The following is an 18,516-nucleotide window of genomic DNA, read 5'->3' on the forward strand; positions in this document are numbered from 1 at the left end:
AGAGACTGCGCCCCTCCTGATGGTCAGAAGCTGGACATTGGATATCACACGTATTGGATATTTCCATTTCAACCTGAAACCGAATGGGGTAGTTCGGATCTCTTCTCGGTCACGTGGGTGTGTTGTTTACATTAATGACCTCATTGATTTCATTGTAATTTAAACATTAAAAAAAGTCTAGATATATACATCTTTAAGTAATTAAAAGTATGTTACAATAATTCACTAATTTTTATGATTATTTAGTAGGTCTACTAGATCTAGGCTAGCACTAAATCGTAAATCTAGATCTACATCTTATCATAGGAAGATATTGCCATTATTGCCATGTATAAGACCACAGTCACGTGACTTTTTATAAAGTAGGTCAGAGATTCGGAACTACCTCATTGACAATAAAATGGAGGTGCTGTTGATGACCTTAAGATATTTGACCTTATAACCTCTCACCTCTATGGTTGTTGCCCAGATCTCGCCATACTGTGTGGGCCAGACGCGAGCCACAAAAAAGACAGTGCTAGGCTCTGCATCAGTGACCCAGTTCAAGATTGTCAGTCCGTTTGCTGCATCATTGTAGATCCAGACCTCTGGCCTTATAGGAAACGTCTCTGTGAAATAGTGAAACAGAGACTCCTATTTACTAGTAAAAACTTCCCATAACTAGAATTCTGATGATTTCACACGTCAAAGCCACTTTCAATTATTTACTTTCATTTAATTACTTTCACTTATTTGTGTGTAGATCTATGAAATATTAGTATTGAAATGAATGATTAGGAAGCTTTCACTTTTGTTATTTTATTTTTGTTAGCGGCCCCCGAAAGGGGAAAAGACCCTAATAGTTTTGTGTGAAATGTCTGTCCGTCTGTCCGCCCGTCCGGTTTAGATCTCATAAACTAGAATAGATAGTGAAAATCCGACATCAAAATATTTTAGACCAGTGATGCCCAACCTAATTCGACCTGCGGCCATTTAAATTTCTAACCCTCGTCTCGCGGGCCACATGACCGAAAAGTTACAAAAACTAAATGAAATTGTTCTGAACTATTTTACCAGAACCCTTTGGACTTTGTGCAATGTGATATTTGACGATTAAATTTTTTTACGCGTCAGAAAATTACCTCATTTCTCTACATAAAATGTTAGCAACAGTGTATATATCTTTAAAACCGACACATTTTCTTGTCTTTTTTTTTTTTTTTTTTGATGAATATTCCCATCGATCCTCCAATCTCTAATTGTAGTGTGTTAATCAATCTTTTACTCGTGGTTCATTCTTCACTTTGTGCCGACATTTCGGCGGGCCGGATAGAACCACGTCGAGGGCCGTATCTGGCCCACGGGCCGTATTTTGGGCATCACTGTTTTAGACCATTCAAAGTTCTGATGCAATGGCTACTTTTTTCTTTTCTGAAAGCAAAAAATCTATTTTTTTTTATCCCTTATGCAAGCAGTTTTTTCATAAAAATACACCACTTTTACAACTATTAACTATTAAACACTAACACTTGAGGCTCTTTATTAGGGGAGCCAATGGCTTATAACGCATTTGCTATAACGGCTGTAGATTTTTTGTCAAAAATTTTTGTTTTTACATTTGTATTGTTAAATTATGTAAGTTCTGTTATACTAAGTACTATATTTACACACAAACAAATATTTACTATTTTTTTAAAGAGAAAAATATATTTAGTATGCATTATAAGCTAGACATAATTTAAAACAAATAGTAGTCTTGTAAACTGCATTTTCTTTGCCCCTTTTAGTTCCAGTAATGCTATGTGTCTTAAGTACTCTAAAAAGAGGTTAAGCCTTTTTAAAAAAATTACATCATGAATAAAACTTCAGTTAGCCCAGGGGAGACGTGGTAACTGAGACGTAAAGCGCTTGGCTTCTGAACCGAGTTCGATTCCTGGTGATGACTGGGATCCTTGGGCGCCTCTGAGTCCACCCAGGTCTAATGTGTACCTGACATTAGTTTCTGAAAATATTGAAGCCTGCCTTGGTGGACCACTTCAGGTGGCGATTTTGATTTGTGTTTCCACACAAACTGTCTTTGTAACCTTGTTATTTATGATATTTATTTACACTTTTGTTATTGATCTATGCAATACAGATGTGGTAGAGCATACTTCTAAATCCTCAGTCTTTCATAAGGATCTAGATTTCTAAAATTTTTGTTTAAAATTATATTTTTTTTCGATAGAATTATATGAAGTTAAATCCTGGCCACCTTTCTGTGTACTAGTTCTCGTTCATTGGGTGAAGTAACATTTATCTTATCTTATCTTATAAAATGTGTTTAATATCTGGAGAACGAATGCTTCTTTTCTGATGTTTTTTTTTCAATTAAATAAAAATAGAAAAAAAAAAGATTTGTTTGTTTCTATATTAAGTTAGCAAGATGAATTGGAAGAAATTTATTTTTAAATAACCAAACATTTTTGTTTCTTAAATGTTGAAAACTTGTCTCCATTGAAAAAAAACATCTACTTTAGCAGCAGCTCTAAGTAATGTTCAAGTCATCAAAATGATTTGTTGCGAAATTGTATTATTTATAGAAACATGTTTTTCAATAAGATTCTCATTATTCGGCCTCATTATTTGCAAACACAAAGTCTGTCTGTCTGTTTGATGTCAAGAAAACGTGTTGGGTTTTTTTCTCATTCATTTACCATTTTGCTTTTGAAATTCGGAACACGTTCCGGAACAGTCAAACGATTCCGGGTCTGGACAGTCTGCTAGCCACATGGTCACGTCTGACTGAGCATTGTTGGGATCCTTCCACTTGGTGCAATCGCATAGCGAATCCTTTTCGTTGAGAAGGGAAAAAAAAGTTGATGACATTTTAATATTGATCAGGCGGTTTAACTTCAAGAGGCAGAAATTACAACTATTGTACACAAAATTACTTCAATGGTATAGAAATTACAACTATTGTACACAAAATTACTTCAATGGTATAGAAATAACAACTATTGTACACAAAATTACTTCAATGGTATAGAAATTACAACTATTGTACACAAAATTACTTCAATGGTCTAGAAATTACAAAAAGTGTAAAGAAATTACAACTAGTGGAATGAAATTACAAGTCTCAAGTAATTACAACTATTAGTGTAAAGAAGTTACAACTAGTGTAAAGAAGTTACAACTAGTGTAAAGAAGTTACAACTAGTGTAAAGAAGTTACAACTAGCGTAAGAGATTATAACTAGTGTAAAGGAATGGTGAGATGGTAGTAAGAATGTTAGAACAATGAATGTTGATGTCACTTTCACTTTTTTGATTTTTTTTGCTCTTACTTCATCCACTCCTCTATTTGTGGTTATAAGGACTTATTTCAGCTGCCTTGCACTTGCGATCCTACAGAGTACATCAACAGGCGAGAGCAGAAGGGGAGGACATAGAAAAATAAATGGGGGAAAAGATAACAATCATAGCATCATGGATATGATTGAGTTAAGGAAGAGTCGACAAAAGTGTCCTTGTAACGGATTCCGGAAATGGAATGATCATACGACTCTAAGCGACTGACCTTGAGTTCACGGCATGTTGCCAGACACTGAGCGTGGCACAGGTCTAGCTCCATCTTAGTCTTGATTCGATGGTCAGGTGCCTGGCTGAGGTCTACAAGCAACAAGATCAAGAGCAAGTGTGACCTGGCGATACAGGAAACCTGCCGAGGCAGTGGACGAGGCCCTGATGTTACACGTGACCTTGTGATACGGCATCCAGCTGACGTCATTGGAATGTTTCAAGTTAATGGTAGACTTGATGCAGCCTGAATCAATAAACTAAACAGTGAAAACTTAAGTAATAAATTAAAAAAAAAAATTTTTTGTATTTTAACAACATGAGCTTCGCGTAGTGATAATAGTCAAGGTCAATGTTTTGAGGACAATCTGTTATCACCTGGTTACAATAAGAGCAGCTTCTGCTTTTGCACTTCTGAAAGCGAACCCTAATTAACGCAATGAAATATGCAAACTGTTTTAATACATACCATTTTATAATCAAGATTTAAAAGTCTTACATTGCAAAAAACATTGAGCAATAATGTAATAACAAGAAATGCTTTTATTTTGCAGCTTTCAGCCTGTATACAATGGCGTGGGACTTATGACGAACAATTTTTGTGTGTTGATTAGCCCGCTTTGTGGTACATAACAACCGTTTCAGAATTCAAACGCACCAACAAAAACATGTATATTTCTTGGAACCTTTGGGCTTCCATAGGAAATAATGACTGATCCTTCCGAAAGAATCTCAAAAAACTTCGTTCGTCTACAGCAAAGGACAATGGGCAACCTAGTGATCGTCAAGTTTGGACAGTTTATGAACAATAAAAAAAAATTATATATACACATATATATATATATATATATATATGTTTGTATGGATGGATGTGTGTGTGTGTAAATAATTAATCTCTATTACATTCTGACCCTTCATTCTTTTGGAAGACGTTTATTGTGCCCTAGAATAGGTTATTCCTGGAGTTAGTGAAAAAATTGCAGACTCCTCGCCCTAGCTAGCAAGGGGTCTGGGGGAGCTCTGAGAGCACACCTAGCACGGGGCGGAGCCCCGCCGCCAAGCACTATTTCTGGTATTGAAAGCCAACGAAATGCATATTCTGAGGTACATACAGTGCATTATTTTGCTATTAAAAAGTTTTATTTCAAAAACCTAATGTGCTATTCTTACTGACTTAGACCCTCCCGCGCCGTTCGGCGCATTTGCTGGCAAGCTGTTTCCACAAAAATCTGTCACTGGCAATGTCTGAAGCCTCTTCCCACCTGCTCTGGAGACCTCCATTAAAGTGTGGCGCCAAGGTGTACTAGGATGTCATCGCAACTCTTCTTATGCATAATTCATTTTGTAGGAGAACACGTCCCGCAAACCTCATGCGACGCCCTGTCACAACCTTACTAAGGGGTCGACTCCAATTTCGCAAAGGATTTCCTTGATTTAGACCCGATCTCTACAACTGACTCCTAAATTCCGTCTTAGCCATCTTTGTAGAGCCACATTTAGTGTTTTTCAATTTTATTGCACTTTATTAACTCTTTCTCTCCGTAATTATTTACCTCATTCTGGTGGAATCAACGTTGGTATCGTCAGTTAGGAGAGAAAGAGTTAATGGAGCCCAGCCACTGGTAGACATGTGTAACTTCTCTTGACTAGAGATGGGAATCGAACCCAACTTTTAAAGTTCGGGTTCGGTTCGGTTCGGTCAGATTTAAGTTCGAGTTCGGTTCGGTTCGATGACGAGTATAGTTCGGGTTCGGTTCGGTTCGGTCAGGTCTAAAGTTCGGGTTCGGCTCGGTTCGATGTTATGAAATTATGTAATAGCAAAATTAAGTTATAAGGTTTAATGCAATTTATTAGTTAAAACTTTTTTATTTGAATTTTTACATAAAACAAATACTTTGCAATATATAATAAGCCTATGGGGAATACTTTTGCCAAAATAATGTTGCCTACATACATTTAAAGCGTTGTAAAAATTTCTTAATGGAGATAGAAATGAAGATGCGGCAGGTTTTCGCTCAAGTCGGCAAGAGGTTTAATTCAGGGCGTGACTCGGCGCTAAGCGAATTTTTCAAAAAGGCTAATATCGATGTGCTTTCTTTCAGAACGCACTATTCATCATAATAAAAAAAAAGTCGAGGGCCATATTAAATCTAATAATAAAGAGGCAGACCTGGCCAATAGAATTATGCAAGGGACATTCTAGGTAGGCCTACATATTGCGCACATACTTTTTCGACAAATATTCTTCGTGTAAAGACGTCTCTATCGAGGATTTTTTTCACACATAAGTCGTCACTATTATAAATTGCAATATACGGAAGAAATTCGACTATTCTGAGACAAAAAAAAATGCAGAAGAATCACACTAGCGGAGATGTTTTAAAATGTTTTCTTCAAAACGTTTTGACCCATATTGTGCATACGCGCCTCGCAAAAAGCAGTCTACAGTTGACAAGGTCTTATTAGAAGATAAAATGACATCTCCACTTAATATATTTTAATTTTTAAACATGTAATTATACTAATATTCAGATAAGTTACAATAAAAATAAAACTTTTTTTTTCGATGCCCCCTCTCTTTGTTAGTTGGTCGTTGGTTTGTCGCTTACAAACAGCTAGTACAATTGAACCAATATAGGCGTTTTATATTTTTACCGGTAAGGATAGTATAGATGGACTTCTTATGGTCCGACAGTTATGCTGGGCAGGGCACGTATCCCGTATGAGAGACGAACATATGCCAAAGGCAGTCTTTTTTTGGTGAGCTAAAAGGTGGTCGACGTTACAGAGGCGCCCAACGAAAACGCTTCAAAGACCAGCTTAGGCGTCAACTTTCCTTGGCTGACATAGAAGAGAGCACCTGGTTGCATGCGGTCTTAGAACGAGTCAGTTGGAGTTCACTCCCGAAGTCCACGGGATACACATTTGAGACCAAAAGAAAATCCGCTGCCGAGGACAAACGCAGACGCGAAAAGAAAAACTAAATCGAAACCTGCGAACAGTGGTTATGCTTGCCCTGGATGTGGCAAAATATGTAGGTCACAGCTGGGCCTGCGCAGCCATGGGAAAAACTGCATTCCTCACTAATCTTCGGCTTCGGGCTCAAAGACAAGCCTTATAATAATATATAAACTTAATAAACTTTAAAATAAAGTTCTTATTAACAACTCAATATAGCCTAACTGTTATTACAATATTCACATATTTAACTTGAGATAGAGTTGTAATATTAATGAAATATACTGATATTTAAACAAAATCTAGGTCACCACAAAACAACGTCTTTACTCTTTCATGTCTTAAGATTGTCTGCCGTTTCACATTTGCATTACGCTAATTTCATCATCCTTAATGCATAAACAGCAATCAATCGCATAACCTCTTCTTACCGCCACCAGAAAAAACACACACACACTTTATGACACCCCTTTTTGTCAAGAAGTTGCGTCTCCCCATCCCCCAATTCAAGGTACTAACCATCCCCACCCACGAGAGAGGACCCAAAGTTTGAGAAACGCTGCATTAAAAATACTGATGATCAATAATGCAAAACAGAATAATAGTAAAAAATATTCAGATAGGAATTTTTCATCATTTGGGGGCCCGGGAGGGTCTGGACCTCTTTGGGGGCCCCTGCATTTTGCGTAATATTGAATATTTATTGTAAAAAACACTAATTTGGGGGCCCTGGGGATTTTACATTTCTCCCCCTCCTCCCCCTCCCTTGCTACGCCACTGATAATATTCCAATATAGAATACTTCACAATTTTGTAAAAATAAATCACTTAATAGAAGATAATTAAAATTTATTTTAAACTAGAACACAAATGAACTTATTTATATCTACACTCTCTAATCGGCAAAAAATATTCTACTCTCAACTAACAGCCATCTCAAATAAAAGTGACAATGTTTTAATGTTGACTTTCTACTTACTAGGAACTTGAATCTAGATCTAGATCTAATTAGAGGGCGCCTATTTAAGCTCAAAACCAATATTGCAAACAGCCCGCGAAAATTCAAGGTTAGGGGAGAGTCGGCACGTACGGAAAAACCCATGGGAATCAAAGCGCGCCGCTTTTTTTTTTTCAAAATACCACCACCACCCCCTCCCAAGGTTTCAAAGTATAATGGAATCATTAGAATTTAAAATATTTAAGTAATTTTTTTTTTAAACCCAAAATATAAAAAGGGATGTAAAAATTGCAAAATTAGTTCGGTTAAGAAAAGGAGGGTTCGTTCGGTTCGGTTCGTACCAAGCAGTTTCAAAGTTCGGGTTCGGTTCGGTTCGGTCATAAGTGAGGTTCGAGTTCGGTTCGTTCGGTTCGGGTTCGGTTCGTTTCCCATCTCTACTCTTGACTACTATCTTGGAATTAGTTGACTATTTTTCTTTAGATATTATATCGAAAAGGGAAGTTTTATCGTCAAAATCATCTGTTGGGGGTTTTAAACTAAAATATATCTGGAGTTGTTGTTTTTTTTTAATTGAAAACCACATTTAGCTACGGTCATAGAATTTGATGACTGTAGTTTGCTTTAGAAATAATATCGAAGAGAGGCTTTCAACCTTAAAACGCTCTGTAGGGGGATTTTAAGCTCAAAACTATCTTGAGGGGTTTTTAACTTTTAAAAATGCCATCTGGAGGAGAGGGGTTGAAATTCACCCCTCCCCCCCCCTCCCCCCCATTGGCTTGGCTACGCTCAAAGAATTTTAGTGTGTAATTAGCTTTTTTAGCTTTAATTAGTATTTTTTAGCATCAAAACCCTCTGAAGGGAAATTTAAACTCAAACACCCAATAGGCTTGGCTACGCTCATAGCATTTTAATTGCGAAATTTGTTTTTTTTTTATTTTGAAGATTTATTTTTTAGCTTCAAACCCCGCTGGCGGGGGGTTTAAATTAAAAAACAAATTTGGCTACGCTCATTGCATTTTGAGTGCGTAATTTGCTTTTTTTTATATTGAAGAGGTATTTTTAGCTTCAAACCCAGCTGAAGAGAGGTTTAATCTCAAAACCCCTTTGGTTACGCTCATACAATTTTGAGTGTGTAATTTGCTTTTTTATATTGAAGAGGGGTTTATCGTGAATTTTGGAGAGGGGGTTAAAATCAAAATCTTTGTTCGATGTGCTCTTGGAATTTTGGGATTGTCGTTTGCATTTTTGTTTTGTTTTATAGAAGGGGGGGGGGTTTAAATGCAAAACCCCCTGGTAGAGGGTATAAAACTCAAAACCCGTTGGTAGTGGGTTTCAAACTCAAAACCCCATGTAGAGGGTTTTAAACTTAAAACCCCCTGGTAGGGGTTTTTTAAACTCAAAACCCCTAGTAGGGGTTTTCAAACTTAAAACCCCCTGGTAGGGGTTTTCAAACTCAAAACCCCTGTTAGGGGGTTTTAACTTAAAAGCCCTGATAAGGGGTTTAAAACTTAAAATCCCCTGGTAGGGGTTTTCAAACTCAAAACCCCCTGGTAAGGGGTTTTAAACTTAAAACCCCTCTTGGCTGTGCTAGGGCAAGTGATGGTTTAGTATTAAAATTTCACCTAAAATAAACAAAATTAAAGCAAAAGATCAGTCACTAAACTCCGACACCCCAGGGGGGGGATTTCATTTCGGGGGGGGGGGCCTGGCTACGCCCATGACTTCATGTTTACACTCATTTGGTTACAATGATGTGCATCCCGCGTGACCCTAATTTACGTTAGTAAAAATATCTGTGACAATTCTTAGTTATTTAAAGGTAGGAATATAATCTAAGTTATCTAACCATTCTATTTAACTTGATTACAAGCTGTAGAATACTTCAATATGGTTAATGTTAGACCAATTAGCGTTCACTAAATGGGGACAAGAGACTAGAAGGTCAAAATGACATACAGCTTGACACCTGTACGGATATGGTGGAAGCAGCGTCATTCATTCATTTTTTCACACATATGTGTACAGTGTCTAAGGCAGGCATGTCAAACTCATTAAAGGTGTATGGGCCACATAGAAAACTTACTATGACCTGAGGGGCCGCAGCAAAAAAAAAATCAGTTACAAAACAGCCTACTAGTTTTTTTTGTAAATTAGAAAAAATATAATACAATAATTAATGGCATATTTTCTTTGTCCTGATGCTTGACATCTTTTCTGGGATACCATTTTATTAATGTCAGGTTAAAATTTGTTTGCCACTGACGCTTTCATCACAGATGACAAAATTTTGATCAGATAATCTCGAACGGTGAGGTGATTTTGTAGATTTTATTATGGCAAAGAACTGCTCACACAGACCAGTGCATGCAAACATAGCTAGAATTCTGGCTGCAAATTTCCGCAATTAAACATACCGTTCAGGGTAAATAACTGTACAATTTTGGCACAGCCATTTCAATATACTTTGATTTCAACTAAGAATCTCACTGCTATTCTATCAGCTCTAGTTGCACATTTCCAGCAGCATTTTCAGAATCAAGTGAGAATGGAGATACAAAAGACGAAAGTTCTTGCTCTTATGTAACGAAGTCACAAAAACGGTCATTGAAAGCATCTACTAACGATTCCAGGTGTAGGACTTGTTTACCAAATGTCGCAACCGTATTTAATCTTTTTAGTTCATGACACGTTGAGAATTGAACAAGATTTTCTCTTCATATTTAGTTTATCCACAGTCCTATTTTGCTTGAAAGCATTTCACATGATTACACGCAGTTGTGACAATTTTGTCTTTACTTTGAAGTTTCAAATTCAAGTCTTGCAGGTGACCAGTGGGATCAACTGCTAATGCCAAATCCTGAACACATTCGTCAGTTTGGAAATGTTCAACAGGTTCAACTTTCATGTTCAGAAACAATGCGATTTCCTCACGCAGTGCAAACAATCTCTTCAATATTATATGTCATGAGAGCCAGCGGACTTCTGTGTAGTAGGGAACACAATCAAATTCATGTCCAATGTCATCCAGAAACATTAAAAATTGGCGAGCATTAAAACCACGGACACGAATAAAATTGAGAAGCGACTGAAAACGGTCTTATGACATGTTGGAAGTTGGAACTGTAATTGCTGTGCGCAGAATGTTTCTTGGTGAATGATGCACTGAAAATGAGCAAATTTAAAATTATCATCAGTCTCTCTTATTTTTGCAAGTAACTTTGCATCAAAATCATTTCATTTCTTGGTTGGTGCGCCATACCTTGTTAGACTAGATAGCATTATCACCTCCTGTCATTTCTCAAAAACATCCTCTCTTGTTGTGGTGTTATGCATAGTACAGAACTCAAGTAGTTCCTCGTGTATGTCAAAATTCCTGTCACAGGTCCTAATGAATATAACCAACTGTGCTACACCCTTTACATCAGTTGACTCATAGAGAGACAATGAAAATAATTCAAAATCAACTATTTTGTTCTTTAATTGTTCACCCAACCTTACTGACATGTCATTTTTTCTATCTGCCACAGTGTCACTAGTTAACGCTATTTCTTTGAATGCTTTCACCTTTTCTGGACAAATTACTTCGGCTCTAACGACACACTCCTTCATAAAATCACATTTATTAAATGATTTGCAATGGCTTACAATGAAGTTTGACAAAATGTAGCTTGCTTTCACTGCAGACTCGCCCTCGTTGTTCAGTTTAACAAATACTATTTTTCAATTGAAGTAGCTTGTCATCTCTTGTTTTCCAGCGTAATAGTTTAACATTATTTTTATAATTTTTTAGGTGGCCAAGGGTGCCGCATGCAAGGTGGTCGCGGGCCGCATGCGGCCCCCGAACACCCAGTTTGACATGCCTGGTAAAAGGCAAAAAATTGAGACCAAGAATCATCACTCTAGTCGCTCCGATGAGCAGCATTTATTGCCTCCTTTTTTTACCAAAAAATTTATTCTGGTTTCGTTGAGAAAGAACCACAAATCATTTCTGATATGCACGCAAACATATCTGTAAAATAGCAGTTGATTCTAATTATAGATTAAATCTAGATAAGGAAGTCACTCATGAGTCTTGTGTTTTTCCGAGCACGTAACGTGGTCAGATGTGTCAAAACAGAGCTCCGATAGAACGCATGCAATACTAGTCCACATCGTAAATAATTAGGCTAAAGTGCTTTGAATTGCCTCTACCAATTGTTTACCTAACCTCTAACTATTTACATGCAACTTCACTATGAAACCCATTTGCAGCCAATGAATGTAAGTCTATATGAAAATTAACTAATTATTTACCACATTCTGGTGGAATCAACATTGGTATCGTCAGTTAGGAGAGAAAGAGTTAAGATGATGATGATGAAACAAATAGGGAGCCGGTGTTGTATTAGTTTAGTATGAAGGCGCTTAGCGGGCATAACCGAGAGCCTTGTTTTGTTATCATTCTTAATTGGACTTAATTTAACTCTTTCTCTCCGTAATTATTTACCACATTCTGGTGGAATCAACATTAATATCGTCAGTTAGGAGAGAAAGAGTTAAATTTGAGTGATGGCTTGCGAGGCTCAAATCCTCTTTTCCAAAAGATCTGGACAGAAACCCTGATGTTTTGCGTAGTGCATACATGTCACCATAAAGGTCGAAATTTTTGGTTTCCCAGACCTGTCGAGACGGAGATCAGCAAGTCTGGGGCAGTCAAACAGCAAGTCTGGGGCAGTCAAACAGCAAGTCTGGGGCAGTCAAACAGAATATGAGACACGGTTTCCTCTTCTCCGCAGCGGGGGGAGGGGGGGGGCCTTCAATTACGCCGAAATAAAAGAGTGCCTTAGGCATGCGGTCATCCGGAGGCATCCTTCATACGGTATAGCGAGTGGTGTCCTAGCCTGCTCAGAACAGATGTCCTAACATTAGAATTAGTGTTGTTCTCAGAGCTTTAAATATATATATATATATATATATATATATATATATATATATATATATATATATATATATATTAGCAACTCATTTAGTCTCTTCATTTACTGGTAGCTATTCTAAGTCTAAACTCCTTTCAAAACACATCCAATCTTCATATAACTCACAGTGAAATTTTTAAGAGTAAATTTTTTTACAGAAGCCGAGTGAATCAACAAACAGTAACAATGTTGAAGTCTGGGATAGGCCTACTAAGACATTTAGAACAGATGCATTAAAGAAAAGAAAAAAAAAAAACAGAAAATAAGAACTAGACACCGAGAGCTGGACATGACATCTGTATAAGAATATTTGTTTAAAGTCAAAATTGATTCTTACTAGTTAGATTAATCAAGTCCGGTATTTATCTCTTGAACTTATTGCCAATAGAAAACAATCGTAAAACGTAACGCAGCATAAACATGGCGACCAGGGGAAACAGCAGAAGTGAAGATAAGAATTAGACCAAAGACTTGTGCTCATTGACCGTGTGTCTTTGTCACTTGTCCCTACGACCTTATCTATGGACCACCTGCAACATGGACGACCAGCTTAGATGTACAACTACTTATATGTCTGTGACATATGTGGTTGAGTGACATTACACGACTGGGGGCTGGAGTTCGAATCGAGCTGAGTTGCGTATGCTAAGCAGAAATCTCTCAGATATCCCTTTAGGATTTACGTAGGGGGAGTCCCTGGCCTGGTCACTATTTTATGAAGGTCCTTATCCTCTTTCGAACGGGTAAAATAGAAATGCACTTAATATTGGTATATCTTAAAAGCAAGACTAAGACTAAGACTGCTTTATTGATCCTTAGGGAAATTTGTTGGGATTACAAGGATACTAGTCTCATATAAAGACAACACAACAGAAACATACACATAAATAGAACAGACACAACATAAAGAGTTCATTCAGCGACTACACACAGGCATCCTGGTCCTTTTCATGTTTCCTGATCAAAGGGTGGTGTTGATAAAGTCTGACCGAGTAAAGTGCAACGAGTTTTTGGACCGCTCTGTTCTTGTCTAGATTGACAGTAGTCGCCCACGTCGAGACGACTTGACGCAGTTATGATGGGGCGGGTGGCTGTTGTCTTCCAAGAATTTTCCTAGACATTTCTGTTCAAAATGTTCCTTTAACTATGGTCATGTTGTGTGTGTGATTTTTGATCCCTCTTTTTATAATGTTTTCTAGGCGGCTCAACAGTTTAGATGAAGCGTATAAGCAAGCAATATTTGCGAAGGAAGTTGAACAATGTATCTCATTTTCCTTCCTTTTTGTGTTTCATATGAATTTTAAAATGATATATTTGTGAATAGTGTAGGACTCTCCGAAGACCTCCTCAAGGGCGAGACCCTGTGTAGCTGCACAGTTGGAACTTACGTTCTCCCCACACAAAAGAGATCCATCCAGCATGCTCATGTAACAAGGACAGGCGTCATACAAAATAACTATTTGTTCTGTGCACATCTTTATGAAGTAATGTTCAGTTATAGTTTTTTTTTTTTTAAGGCTTTTGTATTCAATGCAACACAAGATTATACCTGACAGTGTGAGGTCTGCAGCAAACATTCTGAACTTGGCTTTATCGATGGTCGAGGGTTCAAACCCTGCCCGCTCCCATCCCCCGTCGTCCTGCGGGAGGTTTGGACTAGGAAGTAATTATCTTCAACTCTGAAGGAACATCCGAAAACATGTAAAACATTTTACAAAACAAAACATTTTTAAAACATAATTTGTACTAACAGCTAGTGGCTTGGTATCCCGGAACTGTCCATCCTCTAGTCCTTGCCCAGACTAGCCCTTATAAATATTATGTAAAAACATCACTATAAATATGTTAAGCTTAAAAAAAAAAAAACAGCAGACTACAAGCACAGGGAGTATTGACAACCCTGATTGGATATACCAGGACCCGGATGCTCCACAAGGTTGTCATGGTTCCGCAAGGTTGTCATTGCCGGAAGTGGTAATGGATGTAAGCACTCCACTACCTATAAAAATGCTTCCTAATGGCATGCGTCTCAAATAGCCTCTGACAACCTGTCCAACTCCTGGCCTTCACGTGTGGCTCAGATACTGTTCTCACTAACAGGAGAAGGGGCAAAGGCGAGTAACTGGCGCCTTAACCAGTAAGATTTGGGCAGGAGAGGCCGCTGACCCCAAACTGTATCGGCACTGCCGTTCCTTTGGATACATGAGATGCGTGGAGAGGGGGGAAATGATGTGTAGGCGTCATCGTTCTGACCACAGCTAATACCCAGGCATTCATCTCATTTCTATGGGATGATCCATAGTCGCTTCGCGACTGCAGTAGGCTATATATAACATATATACCAGGAGGACCCGGATGTGTCAACCTAACCGTCCTGTTACTCAAATTGTGACAGAACTTCGCTGTTGCCTAAGTGAAAGTACAAGGAACTTGTATTTGTTTCTTTCCTTTAATTAGTTTATGATTTTACAGAGCCATATAGTTTTTAAATAAATCACACTCAAATGGATGAAATGAAAACTCATTATAATACAATCATATGCTAGAGCCATATATCAATAATACACATAAATTAATATCGATTTATATTCAAATAGAACAGTGCAATACATAAGGGAAGGATACATTATGCAGTAATACAAATTACATGTATGAATAGCTATGCTCTCTTGGTGTCAAGGTTTTTAAAGGATACATAATGTAAATATTAATGCTAGTAAGTCCTAACTACTAATAATTATTTTAATATATTTTCTGAAGATGACTACAAATTTCACATTCCATGGGACCATGTCCCATACTTCATCCCTTTGAATCAAGACTCATGAATGGAGACTAGAGTGGAAGTCTCTAAAGACAGAATGAGACAAATTAACAACATGAACAGACTCTGAGAATAAAGTATGTTGTTACAAAAAAACTTCCTTTAAATCTAGGGGCCATTGATTCATACTTAGTAATGAGCCGTGAGATTAATTTTAAAAATTAAACTTTAAATCTACTGTTTCACATTCTTAAAATTCTGGCACCCCTGCAATCACTCCTTTGTAAAAGTATTTTTTTTATTTAATAATGTGACCTCTCTAACCTTAATGAAGTTCTTTTATTTGGGAATCTCATTGACATATCTTGTAAGTTTTCCACTAAAATTCAGCAATGTAATAAAAAAAAAATATATATATTTATGCAGATCTGTATTTACTTGCAGCTAGTACATCAACTACTGCTGAATATAAAGTTATACAAAAATCGAACAAAAATATAGAAAACAGGCACAGGAGAAAGGGAGGTAACATTGAACATATAAAATAGCATTAGTTCTCAAGTTAAAGCTGCCTAGAAAACTTGAAAAAAATGTATTAAGTAACCAGCAACTTCGGTGGTAAAGCAATGGGCTACTGAGGTACTGGGTTTAGAGTTTTGAACTTCAGGATTTAAGGATGCATCTGAGTCCACCCAGCTCTCCTGACATAAGTGGGGGAAGTAGAGGGGGCAGGGTCATTGTGATAGCCACATGACATCCTAGATAACCATCAGCCATTGAAACAAATGAGCTCTACATCATCTGGACCCAAAAGGTCTTATAGAATACCTTTACCTTTTGCATATGAATACAAAAAAAATGTGTTGAGAGAAACAACTCTTTAAATATAGTTCTGTTGTAATTAAGTAGTCCTAAACATAAATAAACACATCCTTTAACAGAGCTACAATATTGAAACATACTCAAATATAATTTTAGGCACCACTGCAGGAAAAGTTGTAACAATGTGAACAAAAAATATTTCCAGATGAGGCTAGGTTAAATTTCCTGGTAAACTCTAGGTTTAAATTTAAGACTCCCAACTCAAGAGCATCCGCATAAGCTTAACAATTTCACAAATGCTGTGTGCCTTAATATTTGTGAAAGATCAAATAGAACAATGCATGGGTTATAAACCAAAAGAGCAATGACAGAAAATAACATTCACAACAAGCAACAAAATCTCAACAGAGCTCATGAGTCAAAAAAAAAGCAACTTAACTGTTGATATAGATGTAAATATAACCAAAAAAAAAAAATTAATAAAAAATAGAACATCAGAACAGCAGATGAGACTAAATAAAGTAGAAAAAAATCATACTGTGATCTGTTGGCTAAATGAACTTTAAGTTACTACGCCGGAATAGAATATCATTTTTAAATCAATTAATACTGGATGTTTTTTTTTAGACAACCCGAAGAGTTCTCAGCAAAATGAAGATGTAGGTAAGATTAAAAATAAGCATCATTTTAACTTTAATTTCCAACTTTAATACTTTTACTGGAGACAGACAACTTTCTGAGCTTCATCTCATGTTTCAGTGAAACTGTGGTATGAATATACCTTTCATTTGCTATCATTGCACATATTATTATTATACTAATAATCAGATGTATGACTCTGTGGAGGGATTGTGCTAACCATATGCTTAACCAAAATAACAAACTAGTTAAGAAAACCTAAATCTGGATTGAAACTTGATGGTGAAGGTGGCCCAATGTAATCAAAATATTTAGTCTTGTGGACATAATGCACAAAAACTTGTATTTGTCACATTTTTGAGGCAGCGTTTCAGTTATATTTACTTATTCGAATTTATTCTTTAATTTCTAAAACGTAATTGTAATTTCATGACATCCCATTCGACAAAATGTGTATATTTATGTCAAAAGAAATTTTTCTTTACATTACAAATGTGTTAATGAAATCAGAAATTTTTGACAAAGTAAGATTTTTTTATTTTGATTACAACCAAGTAACCAAAAACATAAAATAAAATATGGAAAAAATTATTAACAAATATTGTTCCATGAAAAAAATCTATAATTTCAATTCAGGGCAAAGGATAGCTGTTGAAACAAAACTGACATGCTTGTATATGGATTTCCGGTTGTTTTTTTTAAATATATTCTGAGACAGTGGCATTAGGTCATCAAGAGTTTCGTCAAGTGGCCATTAGTTCATTTATTTTGTTCACATTTAAACAAGTTTATCTTAAAACATTAAGACGTAATTGAAAAAAATGGATCTGAGTCAGAAAAAATATATAAAAATGTGTTTTTTTTTTGTAATAAACATGTATTCAATACAACAGTACTAAAAAACAGTTGAGAGATTGAAAGCTGAATCATTTTTGTTTAGTCTACTGTATGGTCTATAGCAGCAACACAAAAAGTTAATATCAAATTAAAACACAAAATCAACTCCTACTTTATGTTCAGATTTTGTCTGTCTTTGAGAAGTAAAAGAGAAAACATACTGGCCTAGATGGGTATCAAACCCACAATTCCATTCCCAACATCCTATTAATAGAATTAACTTAGCAATCAACCATACTAATTCATATGAAATTTCAGCTTGAAATTAATCATTCAATTTTTTAAATGAATTTTTGATTTGATAATGCTATGTTTTGACCACCTTCCTATGAATAAAGTTTGAGCTGATAATAGAAATGGACCTCATTCACCAATCATAAACAAACAACATTTAGTCACGTGATAGTATTGGTAAAACTACGAAAAAAACTGTCCCATGTCAGCTATTGTGTATTAAAAATTAGATAGTAATTTGTATAGAAGAGATAGAGAATCACATGGCTAAATGTTGTTTGTTTATGATCGGCGAATGAGGTCCATTGAAAAACAAAAAATTAAAAACAAGCTTGACAGAGCAATTCTGTTATGTCAGACTCAGTAACTGTAGCGGCTGTTGAAAGATGAGATAAAAAAAAAGACTAATAAACCATTTCACTACAGCTGAAATGATGGGCAACAAAAACTGCTCACGATCATTGCACTAGGAAATAAACCAACATTTAACATCAATTTGATCACATGAAATTCAAAAACATAAAAAATATTTGTATCAAAAATCAAAATGAACAATCAACAGGAACAACAAAAAATGACTGGTTTTAGCAAAAACCAAAAAAAAAAACTTTATAAACCACTGGACAATGAGGGGAGGTAAGGCAATGTAATGACAAGCTCCAGAGTATCATATTTTAACAAACAATAACAAGACTTAGAAAATTAAAAAGAAAATTGTATATCCGTTAACATGCCTTTGATTTCACCCTA

General features: G+C 36.3%; 1 protein-coding gene across 2 annotated transcripts in view; it reads right to left on the bottom strand.

Moving 5' to 3' along the window:
* LOC106070668 (uncharacterized) overlaps positions 1–12,842 on the bottom strand; it is a 75,930-nt gene extending 63,088 nt beyond the window's left edge. Inside the window, exons 1-4 of one of the 2 annotated variants that reach the window (XM_056022341.1) lie at positions 12,748–12,842; positions 3,541–3,786; positions 2,676–2,811; positions 451–608 (exon numbers count right to left, since the gene is read on the bottom strand). In XM_056022341.1, coding sequence (XP_055878316.1) covers positions 451–608; positions 2,676–2,811; positions 3,541–3,750 — 504 coding nt within the window. In that variant the 5' untranslated portion in view covers positions 3,751–3,786; positions 12,748–12,842. Of the gene's footprint in view, positions 1–450; positions 609–2,675; positions 2,812–3,540; positions 3,800–12,747 lie in introns of both variants that reach the window. The other variant, XM_056022339.1, reaches the window with a different exon arrangement.
* Positions 12,843–18,516: the final 5,674 nt, after the last annotated feature.

Source organism: Biomphalaria glabrata, chromosome 3 (genome assembly GCF_947242115.1).
Source record: "Biomphalaria glabrata chromosome 3, xgBioGlab47.1, whole genome shotgun sequence".
Lineage (NCBI taxonomy): Eukaryota > Metazoa > Mollusca > Gastropoda > Planorbidae > Biomphalaria > Biomphalaria glabrata.